This window comes from Micromesistius poutassou (genome assembly GCF_964030765.1).
Source record: "Micromesistius poutassou genome assembly, chromosome: 8".
Taxonomy (NCBI): Eukaryota; Metazoa; Chordata; class Actinopteri; order Gadiformes; family Gadidae; genus Micromesistius; species Micromesistius poutassou.
In genome coordinates, this window is record NC_140278.1 from 3934849 (window position 1) to 3951535 (window position 16687).

General features: G+C 47.8%; 1 protein-coding gene across 2 annotated transcripts in view; it reads right to left on the reverse strand.

The window, feature by feature from the left end:
- Positions 1–16420, reverse strand: part of LOC311351591 (ankyrin repeat and IBR domain-containing protein 1-like) — a 40657-nt gene extending 24237 nt beyond the window's left edge. Inside the window, exons 1-8 of one of the 2 annotated variants that reach the window (XM_084471765.1) lie at positions 16042–16420; positions 14043–14350; positions 11733–12033; positions 10496–10678; positions 7162–7279; positions 4365–4573; positions 2743–2831; positions 2177–2321 (exon numbers count right to left, since the gene is read on the reverse strand). In XM_084471765.1, the coding sequence (XP_084327891.1) occupies positions 2177–2321; positions 2743–2831; positions 4365–4573; positions 7162–7279; positions 10496–10678; positions 11733–12033; positions 14043–14230 (1233 nt within the window). In that variant the 5' untranslated portion in view covers positions 14231–14350; positions 16042–16420. The remainder of the gene's footprint in view (positions 1–2176; positions 2322–2742; positions 2832–4364; positions 4574–7161; positions 7280–10495; positions 10679–11732; positions 12034–14042; positions 14351–16041) is intronic. The other variant, XM_084471764.1, reaches the window with a different exon arrangement.
- Positions 16421–16687: the final 267 nt, after the last annotated feature.

Sequence of the window (16687 nt, forward strand, 5' to 3'; positions counted from 1 at the left end):
GGGGCTGTTAAAGGGAAGGCTGGCCATATTCTGTTTTTCCCATTGCAGAAATCTCATTGGGATATATCTTTTTTAGTATGGCACAAAAGCTTCATCTGTTCACCATGGGGCTGTAAATAGAGTTTGGAACACCAAAAGGCCTTTAAACGAGTGGCCGAGCAGCCCTGCTGATATGCTGGTCTGAACAAGTCACTGCTAGATGGAGGCAGACCCCTAACCTAGGCTGGGTTTTCTTCCCACAAATCAATACATTTGTGTAATATTTCCTAATATTATAGGAAAAGTCAAAGACTCTTCCGATAATATTGTGTGGTGTTACTTTCCAGCTTGTGTCTTAGTATGTATTTTTGGCAGCATCTATCTGCCTATAGTTCAACTGATAATTTGGGCTTATTTCAGTTCCTTTGGGACAATATATATAACGAAAAAATAAAAAAAAGCGATAAAAAGTATGCCCACAAAAAGATATCCATAGAGCCAAAAGGCTCAAAGTTAACCATTATGAGACTTTGACGTTTTTTGGGTGCAGCTGGGTCTTAAAACATAGCTAGTAAGACCCAATTAAACCACATCTACGCTTTGCATCCAATATTAATAACGACAATAAAAAGCAAATAACAAAGAATATTTGTGCACGCAATTAAATATAAAATATAAAAGTGTTTCATGTTGTTGTTGACTGTTCTGCCCGCCTCCTTGGAGTCATTTTGATACGTGCTGAAACATTTATCAAGTGAAACAAACAGACTGACCAACTGCTTTTCACAGTTTCAGGGCTTATATGGTGGCTTTCCTCCTGTTTTGAATGATAAAAAAGAATTATGCTTTTCTTTAAGAAGGCAAGCGAATTAAACCTGCACTATGTGACTTTGCAGTTTACTCGGTTAAAGAATATCTGAATTACAAAGGTTCTCGAGTGTAAAATACATCGGGGAAAGTTTCTGTATAAGTTTTATCCTGGTCTGCTTTTGAATTAGACTTAACATAAAAAAACAACAACACACAGACAGATCTAGTTTGGGTTTTGTTCATGGTCATGTGACTATGCTGAGTACACAGCTCACCTAGCAACAGGCTTTTCAGTAAAAAACGCAACTATTGTTTCTTTATCCGACGTCAAACCCATGATAGTGAATTAAACAACGAAACAATTCAAGCATTAAATCAAGTGTTTGCAATGCAATTTCTCTGACTCCTAGTGTTCACAGGCCGCCTTCTGTGCTCCTACTGTTTCTATCCTGCAGACACACCGAACATATTCAAGAAGACGGAATACTCGACAAGCAGGATCACGACTACTGAATACTGAATGTTGGGGTTGACCTCTGAACGCACACCTCCAAATCCGAACACTGGATTTGTGGTTGGTTGTGAAACACCAACAGCTTTTAAGCAGCGCATTTGAATGATTGTACATCTCAAATCACATGGATATATTTGTTTTTTTCCATGTTCAATGGAGCAGGCTCGGTCTCACGGTTCAAATCTGTGGTTGCAAACACTTTACTGCCCCCTTGTGGTCACGCTAACGTCAGAGTGAAGGAGTGAATACAGGCACATCTTCGCTCGCACGGGGTATGCGCACAAGAGTGGATGCAGCTTAAGCCTACAACAAGTAGCCAATCTATCCAGTTCACGTGAAATCATTCACACATATATTGGGTATATTAACATTAACTAGTCTGACAGACGTTACCCTTTAATTATTTATTGACAAGCCGAAAACGTGGCTCTCCCGCATAGCAACCATACATCAACTGGCGAGCTCAGGATAGCTAGCGGTAGGTTGCTGTACAGAGCAATGGCACTACTGCCCCTAGTGGTCGGATGCAAGTATCCCACTCGACAACAACTACTTCATAAAAGGGGTGATACTGTGCCACCTTGCCTGTGTTTGAGTGACACATCACAAGTGGGCGTGTCCACCTAGACGTATGCTGGATAGATCAGTCCACCAGCCTAGCAAGTGGACTGCAGCAAACGTTGCTCATCTATCCATCACACTATCAAGGTAGACACGCCCACTAGTGATGTCACTAAGGCACAGGAAAGAGCATCGAACCTTTTATGGCGACCACCTTGACACGACAGCCCCCCCCTCCCCCCCAATCAGGCTGAGGTTCGGGGGGGCCTCCCTTGCCCCGGTGTATCGTGTCTCTCTCTCTCCCCGCCCTACCTTGATGTCAAACTGCAGGTAGCGCCGGTCCATCTCCCGGGAGACCACGCTCTCGATGACCTCCACGGGGACCAGCTGGAAGCAGTCGAAGGCGGGGCAGAAGATGTTGTGGGCGTCGCCCTCCTGGATCTTCAGGTTGAGGAATCTGTGGAGCCACCAGGTGGTCAAAATAAGACGACGACACTGTCGTTGTACCGGGAGGTCGATTAATGGAGGGCAAGTCGGACGACCCCGACCAGGTGTGGGGCTGTTGGTTTGGTCTAAGTGAGTCTTGTGCGTGATTAATGGAAAGCACAGTAGTGTCCACACCTGGAACTCCCTCCCCTCTACCTTTTTACTTTACTCTCATCTCATCTCATTCTCATCAAAGGATTTTATTTTGTGTTCACTCTGCAAAGCGCCTGAGTATTTAGAAAAGCGCCATATTATTCCAATTTATATTATAGGCTAGCCCTAACCCTATTCAAAGGCTTTCTAAGCTTTCAATGTTTCCAGATGAACGATGGAGCGGGCTCCTCCAGATGGGGAATTCAATGAGTAGTGAGCGTGTGTTGCTGTGTACTCACCCTTCCCAGCAGGCTCGGCAGAACTCGTGGCCGCAGGACATGTCGACGGGCTCTTCAAACAGCGACATGGAGCACATGCAGATGCCACACTGCCAGACACCCGGGGAAACAGCGTGACAGTCAGCAACATGCACTTAAAGGAACACGGCTTTGGAAATGCTACAAGTAAATGATGCAGTCTGATGCAGTGGACAACAAAGGGAAAGTACATTTTTCTTACACCGCTACTTCAAAATCAGTTTCTCAAACACCAAAGGGTAATAAAAGAACGCCAATGTGTGAATAATGCAAAGCTAAAATGTTCTGAAACTTTGGAGAAAGCCTACAAACACGCATGGAGAGTGTCACCCTCTACAGTGGATGAAATATTATAAAGAATAACATTATGTTTCCGATACTATACAAAGTATATAAAGTACACCAGGAAAACTTGGCGAGGTGCACGCATAATATTATCTCAAAAAGCACGTAACACAATTTATCGGTCGATCATGGCTCGGTTATAGACCAAAAAGCACCATGCCAAGAATATCCCCCCTGCTATCTTCCAAATCATATTTTACTCCCCCCACCCCCCCTCCTCTACCACCTGCCCTCACCTGGCCTGAAAAGTCTCACACACACACACACACACACACAATGGACTGGGCTTTACAAATGGACACACAGAGTGGGCCCAGTGTACTTCGACAATGTCAGTATTGACTTGCGAAAAAGGGGCTGATAGTTGTATAACCAACTGTAACCTTTAAAACAGGGCCCCCCGAGCGGCACCATCGATCAACACCGGGGGTCCGTGGCTCTTCTTCACGGCCCGCGGTGACAGGGTCCTCGCAGACAGCCCGCTGTCCGCCCCCCCCCACCGTGAAGCGCCCCCCCGATTCAGTATCCAACACAAACCTTTGAATGCGGTGATCAGCCGACGCTAGCCTGGATGATGATGATGATGATGATTAGGGGGCTTTTGAAGAGCCTTCCCCATGCTTTTGAACTGTAGCAGCCGAACACATAATTTGGGCCCAACGTAGCACAGTTGGCTTGAATTACAGCCCGTGTCCTCACCGTTTGGGCCGCGTAATATCGAGTCTACTGCGACCGCCTTAACCCTTTCACAGGCAAAAGCCGAACTCTGGACGTTGCGGCGAATACAACGTGGGAATATTTCAAAAAAACGAAACCGAGCAGAATCCAGTGAGCTCACCTCCCTTAAATACAAACCCGGTCAATGAGACACTAACTCTGGGAAAACAACAATTAGTCACTTTACCTCCGGTGCTAAGAGCAGAGCGCTATTGAGAGCCAGCATTGCTTCCCTAAACAGATAGGAAAGCAACGTGTCAGCAGGTACAAGAAACTTTTATTTCCACACAGCCAGGGTCGATGGTAATTGCCAGTTGGCTGTCGCTGCTCTTTCTCTCGCTCTGAGCCTGGCACTGAATACGTGTTTGCATTTGACAGAGACAAACGAACCAACCGACTTCGCAGTCGGCGTCGTCGTCGTCGCCTCCCAACGGTGGCGTTAGCTCACCCTCGCGGCGCCGGCGGGCTGCTTATTTTGGCGGCGCGCCGGAGCTACGTGGGCGGGAGAGAAGCGCGGGAGGGGATGCGGCGCTCCGCCTCACCAGAGCGGGCTCGTCGTCGGCCGGGGTGAGGCAGATCTGGTCCGGGGTGGTGATGGAGCCGCGGGCGGTGCGCGGCGTCCGCGGCGAGGGCAGGGTGTCCCAGGCGTTGCAGCCGCTGGGCGGCGGGTTGTGCATCTGCACCCCGGAGCGCTGGCAGCAGGCCTCGGCGTTGGTCATCCAGGCCTCCAGCAGCTTCTCTCTGTCCCAGTCTGGGGGGAGGTGAGGAACCAATGATAGGACAAGTTTGTTTTCTAAAAGTGATGGTGTGGGGGTGTTGGGGTGTGTGTGTGTGTGTGTGTGTGGATAGATTATTTTAAATAGGAAATTATAAATACTTAATTAATAGTTAATAGTTATAGTTAATAGTCCATGTTAACTCAGGTTTTTACAGCACCATTTACACTACTACTACTACTACTACTACCTGAGTTTTTAGAATAAATCTGCTAGATGCAACAGTAACCAAGGACAGAGTCCAAGCCTTCAAAGGAAAATGAGTATGAAATAAGTATGAATCGATTGAAAAACCGTCAAGAGTCTATCATAAAAGTGAACATGTTGGAATACCCAGACATCTTACTTGCAATAATGAAATGTTGGTCAAAATAGTGAAACTTGAAAATCAAAGTCACGATTGCAATGAGGTCATCATCACCTCAGGATGTTTGAACTCTAAATGGCGTTGTTTGGAACTATGACTACAGCACAAACATGTCCACAATTCAATGATAATGCCTAGAGAAAGACTAAATGAGACCGTGTAAAGCAAACTTGAATTACAGGCTTTGATACAAAGATCAAAATGTAGCCCCCGCTGTGTAAAATGAGGCCAAATAGAGGGTGTCCTGATTGCACGGGTTGGACAAAATTGTAATTATGCTTTTCCGTCTGAGGCAATATCAAAGAATCCAACTAGCGCACATCCTGGATGTGTGTAAAGACGGAAAATAAAAAAAAGGGTGAACATCTTCAGCCAGATGTCTGGCGCACTGTACGCGGTGACCTCCCTTAAGAGAGGCAGGTAAATATAGCAGCTGAGGGGTCAGTGGCTCCACTCTCAGCTCCCAGAGGCTTCGGTCATATGTAGCACACAGACACACACACACACACACACACGCTCAACCCAAACATTGAAAAATGTATTATTCCAAAAAATCCAAGGCCGTTCGTTCACCACACATTTTCGCTGCCACCTCCACACCTCATTTGAATTCCACACAACGTTTCTCTCTATGTGTTGGTTGATTTTACATTTGCGGTTGGGGGGGGGGGGGGGCGTTATTTGCATAACCATAGCCGGTTTAGCACAAATTAAAGAGGGCAACCGGTGCAAGAGGCTGAGGGTGTAATCCTCAGAGTGTAATGAGTGATGGAAGTATCCGCAGGGGGAAAATCAGAGGAGGCCGGCGCTAGATGTTCCAGGGGCCTACAGAGTGTGATCAATAGGCCTGGAGTCGCTCTCGACGTGGGCCGCCGAGGTGCCGTTCGAGCAAGGCACCAAGAACCAAAACAGAAGGGCGAGCTGTGGGAAATCAGAGGGTTACCAGCGGATTTGGAACGGCGGTGCGGTCTGAGTCAGGAATGAGTGGTAGAAAGTGCTTACTGCTCACTGATCCCGCACTGGGAGGAAGGAAAAAAAAAAAAGAAAAAAGAAGAACTCCCCAGAACTTTATCACAGAGTACTTAAGACATTAAACCCTGGGGCCATGTCCACACTCCACACCCGCTGAAAAGAGAAACTCTGCTCCCCGTATCACTTTTTCTTACAATCCTTTAGTTTCGGCCACAAAATGATGAAACCTCTGTTGCTTTCGGGGACGTATGGTGTGAAAGTTCCACGTTGCATCCAGCATTTTCAGATTCTACATTTAGCCAGCATAGTATGGACCTGAATTTACTCACACTAGGATTTATTTTACTTATGTTGTTTTTGAGCGTTGATTAATTGCACTTATACCTTTTTGATGAATCATTTATTATTTTAATGAATCATATATTTTCACAAATAATAGCAAATACATTCACAAGTTACCAGAGTCCAAAGTGATGTCTTAAATGCGCCGGCTTCATCTGACAAGCAGCCAAGAAAAAGTTAACTATTTCTTTTATAATTATCCATGAACAAAACATTTGACTTGAACTGCAACATAAAGCAGAAAAATGTTTGTTAGTCAGTACTTTTTATAATGATTAATTGATTAGCAAAATGAGGATGAATACATTTCCTTTCGATCGACTAATCAATGCATTGACCAATCGTTGCAGCCCAAGATATAAATGTCATGTTATTGACCGGAAGGTTAGCCTCTCTGCGCTCACGTACGACCTGACTCAGCACGTCATCTCATCCACCGCAAGAGAACGTGCAGCCCATCAAATGTTATGACCACAGATTAGTAGTCAGCACTTCAGGCCAGACTGAACACCCTCTGGGGGCAACCCACACGAATTACCCTGACAGACACATATGAACCAACGCTTGAGCCCGTGGCGGCAAGCAGTAAGAGGCCATTTTCTAGTACCTAATATATGTTTTTTGGGGGCATTTTGGCAAATTTCCATGGCAATTTATCAAACTTATTTCGTCTGTGTTGACACACACACACACCGATATTCAATGACCTCAGTATTTTGGCCTTTAAAAGGCACCATCATCACAATTTCGAGGGCAATTGAGATGTTTTTCAGGGGCAAAATCCCCCGAGAATAAAGTGTGTGTGTGTGTGTGTGTGTGTGTGTGTGTGTGTGTGTGTGTGTGTGTGTGTGTGTGTGTGTGTGTGTGTGTGTGTGTCCGTACCGTGGGCTCGGAGCAGGGCCTCGGCGGTGAACAGGGGGGCCTGCAGCATGTCCGCCGTCTCCACAATCAGCATGTCCTTCAGTCGTCGCAGGTCCTGAGGCCTCAGGCCCTCATAGAGCTGCAGAAGGGGGGGGAAGCAGGAGGAGGGGGAGAGGGGGAGGGAGATGGAGAGGGGGGAAAAGCAGGAGGAGGGGGAGAGGGGGAGGGAGATGGAGAGGGGGAAAAGCAGGAGGAGGGGGAGAGGGGGAGGGAGATGGAGAGGGGGAAAAGCAGGAGGAGGGGGAGAGGGGGAGGGAGATGGAGAGGGGGAAAAGCAGGAGGAGGGGGAGAGGGGGAGGGAGATGGAGAGGGGGAAAAGTAGGAGGAGGGGGAGAGGGGGAGGGAGATGGAGAGGGGGAAAAGTAGGAGGTGGAGAGGGGGAGGGAGATGGAGAGGCGGGAGAGGGGGAGGAGGGAAAGAGGGGAGGTCGAAGGAGAGGGGGAGGAGGAAGATAGAGGGGGGAGAGGAGGGAAAGGCAGGGGGAGCAGGGAGAGGGGGAGGAGGGGGGGGACGATCGAGGGGGGAGGAGAGGGGGGAGAGAACACAGTAAAAGTGTTGCTTAGGGAGCATGATGAGAGAGGAATGCTTGCTGAGGCAACGACCCGCCCGACTGACACCACCAGGGCCTGAGTAGAGGCCCAGTGAGAGTACAGCCTGCTGGTGGTGATGAGTAACAGGAGCGGCCAGTGTAAACACTGCTAATCTGTAAGTGTGTGGCTGTGTGTGTGTGTGTGTGTGTGTGTGTGTGTGTGTGTGTGTGTGTGTGTGTGTGTGTGTGTGTGTGTGTGTGTGTGTGTGTGTGTGTGTGTGTGTGTGTGTGTGTGTGTGTGTGTGTGTGTGTGTGTGTGTAGCCAGCACCACTGCACCCAAGTACAGCAGGGGTCAGCTGACCCAGTACTCCCCTCTGGCCAGTGGTCCAATAGATAGATTGGCATGTCAAACGAATGTCGCACCTTCCAACATAAAACCATTCGAAAACATCCCAATGAGTGCATAATACCGTAATAAGATCCCAGTCGACTTATGCATGAGCTTATTAGCAAACATTTGGTATGTTGTTTTCTTTGCACAGCCAATCCTTTAGGGTAAACACGGGAGGGAATCATTCACAGATTAGATTAGGTCATTAGGACAGAAGCCATATCACTTAAAACGCTGTGGGTTGTACGTGTAAAGTGAAACCTCATTCCAACTCAGATTCTCAGAGCTCAGTGGTCACGTTTCCAATCTTAAAAAGCCATGCTCGCAGGAGAAGGTCATGTCAGGTCATCCGTACAGACCGACCACCATATTAATATTGAACATATTCACGCATCTCGACTGCATCATAAATAAAATGGATGCTGTGCCCTCCTCCTCCAGCCTCCAGCAGCCTCCTAACTACCCCCTTCCTGAAACATTTCACGCAGTCAATAACTTTTCCCGAATTTAACATGGGCAACACATCAAATGCGCAGATGCACTGGCAGGCCAAATAAAGTGTTTATCTCCCCTCCATCGATTTCCATATTGATATAATAATATTTATAAAACGCGCAGAAACAATTGACTTTACCGAAGCAGTAAAAGCCCAAGAGTTTAAACCCTAGCAAGAAGTCATTTCATAGCAGACAGTCGGTTTTCTGAAACAATATTATGTTTAACAATGACTTCCTCGAGCCAGGGGGGACTTTCTCACACAAATAAAGACTTATACCCCAGTAAGCCTTTGAGTAAATGTAACACGACGACAAAAACAGACCCTGCACAAGCCCAGTGGCAAGGAATCCTAAGGTTGTGTGGTAGTTAAACAAACTGCAGTCTGTTCAAGAAACTTTATACATTTGTTAAATCTCCCCTGTTCTCCCGAGATGAGGGGCCATATAATACACAACCGCACTCTGTGAGTCTCTGTGTCGGGTCGGGTTCCTGTACGAGAGACGTAGAGTTGTGTTGGTCCGTTGTCAACCTCTTTGGTTGGGAGCTGCACAGTCTCAGGTTTCTGATTGACTCTTAGGTTCTTTGAGCCGTTTTGCTAAGTGCTTGGCGTTCTGATGCTGTTCAGCTGCTCAGAGTATGAAGGTCCTCTTTTGGTTTCGATATGAGGAGGTCCTCTATGCTGCTTGTCCAAGTCTGTCCCGATCGGTATGCAGCCAGTCAGAAAGGGGCAGGGTTCAAGGGTCCAGGGTTAGTGTTCCAAGTTACTCAAGCTCTCTCTCTCTGTTTGCCTGTGTTTGTGTGTCCCTCTGCGAGTGCGTTTCTCTCTGTGAGTGAGTGACGTGTGCGTGTGTGCGTGTGTGCGCATCTGTTTCAGCCGTTTCCCGGATTTCACCATCCTGTCTGAGTCACTCTTAGCCTTCTACTCGGCATCCCACTCAGTCACTGCAATCCTTACTGATAACCTCCGTGCAGTCACACACGGATTTGCTGTGTTTTGTTTATTGAGGATCCAGTTGTCACGGTGACTCGGTTTGTCACGGGTCTCTCTAGGGGAGCGTTGGTTTGGTGAGGACAAGCTAGATCTTGAAAAAGCTGAAAATGTGCTCAGAGTCTTTGTTGTTCTCCATATATGCTTAACTGCCTACTTACCTGTGTGTCAGTCTGTCTGTCTACCTACATGTCTGTCTGTCTGTCTACCTACCCTCCTTCCTATTGGTGCGGCAGTGGCTCAGGATGTAGAGCGGGGTGACTTGTAACCGGAAGGTTGCTGGTTGGATCCCCGGCTCCTCCTAGCTGAGTGTCGAGGTGTCCCTGAGCGAGATGCCTCTCACCCTAACTGCTCCCGACGAGCTGGCTGTCGCCTTGCATGGTTGACACCGCCGTCGGTGAGTGAATGTGTATATGAATGGGTGAATAATTTAAAGCGCTTTGAATGGCCACTGGATAGAAAGCGCTATTATGAATGCACTCCATCTACCTGCATTCCCTCTGCCTGTGCACTCATTGCATATCAACGGAATCTTCCAGAAGGCTAGGCAGACATATTGCTGAAGCTATCAAGCTAGTCATGTGTTTAGGGAGTGTGGCTTTGGGGGGGAGCCTGGAGAAACGGGTGTTTTCATTTCATACTCTGATGCTAACTCTTGCTGGTTTCTCCAAATTATCTTCCCTGGCTTTAAGAGCTCAAAACAGTATTCCGATTCCCATTCGGAAGCGCCTTACTCCAAGTGGAAGGACACGCAAGGCCATTCATTACGCCCCGAGAAACATATTCATCCCACATGGTTTTTTACGCATCACAAACTCTGAACGGTAATAATACAGACTCTTTTTTTTTTTGAACGCATCGGAGGATTGGAGGGGTGTTGATCCGTACCTCTCTGTGGTCCAGCGCGGCGTACTCAGCCTCCGCGCCCTCGGCCTCGGGGGCCAGGGAGAACACCATCTGGGACTCCAGGCTGAGGGCCAGCTCCGTGTGGCGGTGCTGCTCGGCACAGTCGCACGGGGTCTCCCGGCTCTCGTTCTCCGCAAACAGGTCAGCCTCCCTCTGTACCAGGTACTGCCCGCGGCAGACATAGAGAGAAATAGATTTTTGAACATCATTTTTTCCTTCCTTCCACATACATACATATACATATATATATATATATATATATATATATATATATATATATATATATATATATATATATATATATATATATAAAAAACAAAAATTAAAAAAAAAAAATATATATATATATATTATATTTATTATACATAAACTATCTAAAGGTTGATGCTCAATGCTTATGTACTGTTCACGGTTGTTCAGCTTGACATTAACATTTCACTTTTAGACGTACCAACCACTCCGGTTGGTATTCATGAAAGTCGATAACGTCATCAATTCTGAATTATGGTTTCAGACCAGTTCAGACTATCGACAGCCATAAACTAACCGCGGCATACATTCAAACACGTTTATAAGGCCGATTGCAGCGTGCCGGTCTCCCAGAGACCCATAAAGACGCAGCGACTGGTGGATCTTAAACCAAAGGGCTCCGCCGGGGGAGTGCTTGGCTTCACCGTCACCGCGGGGGGGGGGGAGTTTGGACATTGTTCTGCCTTGGCAGTGAACAAACCGGGACACACCTGACCGGAGACCAACTCCCATTCAAACGGCCTCGGCCAGCAAACACAAGCAGCCCCCTTTTTCTCCCTTCTCCGGAGAACTTCCTGGCCCGCCGACCGCCCCCCGGCCTTGTGACCTCACCTCCACACAGGCCTCACCTCCACCTCCACACAGGCCTCACCACCTCCACACAGGCCTCACCTCCACCTCCACACAGGCCTCACCTCCACCTCCACACAGGCCTCACCTCCACACAGGCCTCACCTCCACCTAGGCCTCACCTCCACCTCCACACAGGCCTCACCTCCACCTCCACACAGACCTCACCTCCACCTCCACACAGACCTCACCTCCACCTCCACACAGGCCTCACCTCCACCTCCACACAGGCCTCACCTCCACACAGACCTCACCTCCACCTCCACACAGGCCTCACCTCCACCTCCACACAGGCCTCTCCTCCACACAGGCCTCACCTCCACCTCCACACAGGCCTCACCTCCACACAGGTCTTCATGCCGGAGGCGGCGGCGTAGTGCAGGCAGGTGTTCTTCCGGTTGTCGGTGGCGTTGATGTCTGCGCTCTCGTACTCGCCCTGGTCCAGCTTGGCGCCGGTCCACGCCAGGATGACCTGCAGGCAGTCGGCGCGCCGCCGCTCGTCCTCGTAGGGCCGCGTGATGCGGGGGTGCAGGGACCCCTCCCCGCTGAGGATGTGGGGGCCCATGCACAGCAGGTGCAGGGCCGTCTCGTTGTGCACGTTGCGCTTGTTGGGGTTGCCGTCCTTGCTGAAGATGAAAGACCTGTTGGAGAGAGAGGGGGGGGGGGGGGGCGGGGGGCGGCAGTGGAGGGTCAATAGGGGGATGCATGTACAGTCTTGGTTCTGCTTATGGTTTGGAATAAGCATTCTTGTCTGAGAGCGCTCCCTATGGTCTCGAGTGTCCTTTGGGATCTGACGCCTGGCAAATAAACGATGCGAACGCGGAAAGAACGTGACATTGTCTGTTTTGACTGCACTTGAGATGAGTGATCAATACATATAACAGATAGTCTATGGGTTTAGTTTACCACTGAGGACGCATTAAGAGGGCTTGTGTGTTGAGAAACGTGATTGGGCGGTTCCCTCTGCAACATGTACTGTTACCATGGCGACTTTGACAAAGGTACCCGATTGTGATTGGTTAAACTTGGTTTATTTACAGGCTAAAGCCCTAAACAAAATAATGGAACCTGAAATGAATAAAAATATAAAGCTGCTTTTTCGCTCCATGATTTGTTATCATTTTATTGAGATGCAACAAAACAGTCAGTTTTAACATAAAAGGACCTTCAGAGTGGAATTGACAGTTGGCACTATTGGCTTTACAGGCTGTTTAGTCCTCATGATTGCAACATTCCTAGCGAATAGTCAACATGAAACCGTATCGACGACTGCAACGTCATATTCCAAATGTTGTCTCAAGTACTCAAGTAATCATGTAACGCTCTTCCTTCCTTTTATTTACCTGCCCGTCAAATGTTGGACTTAAGAGTGCTGGTTGGTATTGGAGGATTCTAATATACTGGTAGGCTTGAGGGCATATTGACAAACTGCCTGACCCGTAAGGGCCAGCAACTTATTGGACACCCAGAACCGCATCTCCCAGTGCGCCATCGATCTACCTTCTCAGTAGTCCAGTCGGTTTCCATGCCATTCTACCTCCGAAATACCCTGGGAAGTTCACAATTTGAATTTGCTCAGTAAGTCACTCTGGGCACAAGCAATATAATCCATCCACGATGCCGCTCTCCCAGCACATTAAACAATCACATCAGTGTATCTGATATAGACAGGCCAAAAGCGTTGCCGTTTTACCGATCGGATACGGCAAGAGTCTTATCTATTGGTTAGCTCCGCTGGTCTGGATACGTCACCCCTTGTATTCTTCTGATTGGTCGTAGTGTTATCCAATTGCGCGCAGTGATAAATGCATGCTTGGTGCTGCCCCTCGAGTTGGGCCTTTTTCATTACTCGTTGCCAGACCCTACAGCTTTCTAGATGTGGGTCTGGATTTCCAGGCTACCTCCGAAAGTTAATTCTGCCTTAACCTACATTTAGTGCGGGAATTGGAACGATGGCAAGGAGCCCATCGGAGGGAAGAGGAAGGAGAGGGGTAAACAAGAGTACAAGCGAGGAGGGAGGGGAGTCTGTGTGTGTGTGTGTGTGTGTGTGTGTGTGTGTGTGTGTGTGTGTGTGTGTGTGTGTGTGTGTGTGTGTGTGTGTGTGTGTGTGTGTGTGTGTGTGTGTGTGTGTGTGTAGGAACTGGAAGCTCTTGGAACACCTTCCTGTTCCGTCCCAGCGTGCCGTGCATTCCTCAGTGACGCTAGCAGATGGCAGTGTACAGGAGTGCCAGATGGAACGTATGCGGGCATATATTGTGAACGGCTTTTGTTGTATTTATTTGACCTGACAGCAACTAGGTCCTTGTGTTACTGCAAGGAGACAGTGGGCTCTCAACAATAGTAAAACAGCTGAGATACATTACAGATGAACATAACAACCTTAAATCAGTTCGGGAATAGAAACACTTACCTAACCCTAAATATGAGGGGCCAAAATAATCAATCTAGGGCCGAAAGAATCAATCAATGAGGGGCAAAAATAATCAATGAAGGGCCAACATAATCAATCAATGAGGGGCAAAAATAATCAATGATGGGTGAAAAATAGATCAAAAGAAATTATGAGCATGGACTTTTGAATGATTTTCATAATCATTAAAAACAACGCACATGCACTGTATTTCCGGCGGCCTTTCGCCCCCCCCCTCACCTGAGCAGGCGCGTCATGGCGTGGCGTGCGGCGTAGTGCAGCGCCGTGTTGTGCTGGTACTGCTCTCCGTAGCTGGTGTTGGGGTCCATCGCCTCCTTGAACTGGGGGTTGCCCTCGTACAGCTGGCAGGACAGCAGCTCATCGCCGTTGACAACCGCCTTGCGGAACTTGGTGGCCGTGTTCCCCATTTTCCCCCCGCCACGGGAAAAAATAAAAAAAAAAAAGGTCCAGACTATCAAAATATAAAAGCCTCCCGGGTCGACTTCAAGGTCCCCACGTGCAAGGAGTCGACATGGTTGTGTGTGCCCCTGAAGAGAAAGGGGGCAGAGAGAGAGGTTTTGTACGCTTTTAAATGGCAGCTGGTCGAATCGAAAAAGAAAAAAAAATAGAAGTCCAGCAGTTTTCCTTCAGGTAAACATTTTAAAAAAGGGCTAGCTTATCTGGGAGGCTCGCCGAACGATCCTGACCTTCAAGGTCAAACCACCTGGGTAATCATCACCACCACCACACACAAATCCTCCAATCCCGTGACAGCTTGAAATCGTCCTCTTAAAAACAAGTTAGTGCCTCTTTGGTTAAAAGCTAAAAAAACAACATCTTTGTCTCCTCATCCCCTCGACGCTAATGAGTCCCAGTGTCAGCTCACTGTGCAACACCTTCTCTCCCTTGTGTTTTTTTCCGCCGTTTGTCAAGTGACTCAATGCTGTAACGAACAGAAGCCACGCAGCGAGAGGGACAATGCTTCCTCCGGCTCCACCGGGAGCTTTCCGTTGCTCCCTGCCAGAGCCGTCCGCTACGGCGAGGGCTATGGCTCGCTGGTACGAGAGGCACCACCGGAATAACACAGAAACGCCATGCAGAGAGTCAACACATGGCCTACAGTAGGACCATATGTCACGACTGTATGAGCCACAGAGGGCTCAGACTGAGGCATTTTCGGTTTGTTTGTTTTTGTTGATCTACAGTACACTACAGGCTATTGAGGATATGATGTTGTTGTTGTTGTTGTTGTTGTTGTTGAAAGAAGACCCTCAACCCTCATTGTCCATTGTTGAATCAACATCAGTATGTGTACATTCATTAACTGAAAGTTACACCAAGGATGGCTCAGGTTACAAAGTGCAGCTCAGTGAACCTGAATACATTAATTCCAGTAACCAGTCCAGAAATGCTTGGACTGGTTTACACAGTAAACTGAAACACATTAGACAACCAAACTAATATTTATTTATTAATATTTTTGAGGAAATGTATCTTTCATTTAAAAAAAAAAGAGGATCCATTCCATGTAACGATACGTGCATATTTCAAAACAGGTTTTTCACATTATCAAGCCTCATTAATCAAACCTAACACACAAGGAGTGGCCAAATCAAACTCCTCCGTCTACCGACTCCCAACTTCTCAGGGCTGCCCAACTACAAAAACAGCAGACATTAAACAGAAGTAGTTCACCAAACTGCGATGACTGGTTCAGAGCCCAGTCGGAGCACATTGTTCACCACTTAGTAAACAAACAACACTAACTGCAAACTAAAACAAGCCAAAGTCTGGCCGTGGCGCACACTGACGAGGGGGGGGGGGGGGAACCCATCAGTATACGAACCCACACGTCATGTGGGTGTGTGAACACACATAACGGTGATAAAGTACTATAAAGTCCAGTCGTCCCGAGTGTTGTCCTGATCTCAGATCCCAACGTGTTGAGTCAGACCAGCATGCTAGCGCTCCAGGCTAGCGTTCACTAGCCCCCTTTGAGAGCTGTCAAAACAACAAAGCCGGGATTGGGATCGCTTCGAAACAGGAAGACCCGATGTTGTCAACAAGTTCATGGTTGTGTGTGTGTTTGTTTGTTGTTTTAATCGCATTTCGGAAAAACCACCACCACGACATCTGCGTCGGCTAGCGCCCGATGCGTGTGATGATCACGAACCAGCCTGGTGGCGAAGCTACAAAGGCTAGGCGACTTAGCCGAGTGAACTATTAAAAGTTTACTTACGAGGGCTGTGCGTCCGCCTGGCGTTATTTGGCGTTATTCGGGTTGTTTTGGCCGTTGGTTACCACAACAACAATGTGTGTTTCGCTTCTTGTTACGGGAGGCAATGCTTTCCCATAAATTACGTGCTGGGCGCTGTGATGATGATGATGCCCCTTCCTGTCAACTCTGTAGGCTTGGGAGAGAGTCATGAGTTGTGGCGTTATCCGAGTCTACCACTGCGCAACGTCCGGTTTCTGCTTCCTATGAGATGTGTATGCCGGTTAACAGTCCCCACTCCCCGCAGCAAGAATAACACGAATGTGATACAATAGCAACAACAGCAAAGACGTTTTTTTTATTTATAATTGGACAAAGCAATATCTAAAACGTGTAAGGGAACGGATAACACTCTACCGAAAGTCCATCCTCTGAGTCTAAACCATGTAAGGGAAAGTCCCTCCCTCTCTCGCCAATAACGCTCAATTGGAGCATCGCGTTCCAGGCGTTCCTTCGTGAGATGAGAATCCATGGGAAACGGGTTGACTCTCTGTGATTTGGACTACAATAAATCACATCAAATGTCAAAATATGCTCTCGTCTTTAAACCAAAATACTTATCTTTGAACGATCAATACTTGTGTGTAATAGAAAATAAATAAAACTATTT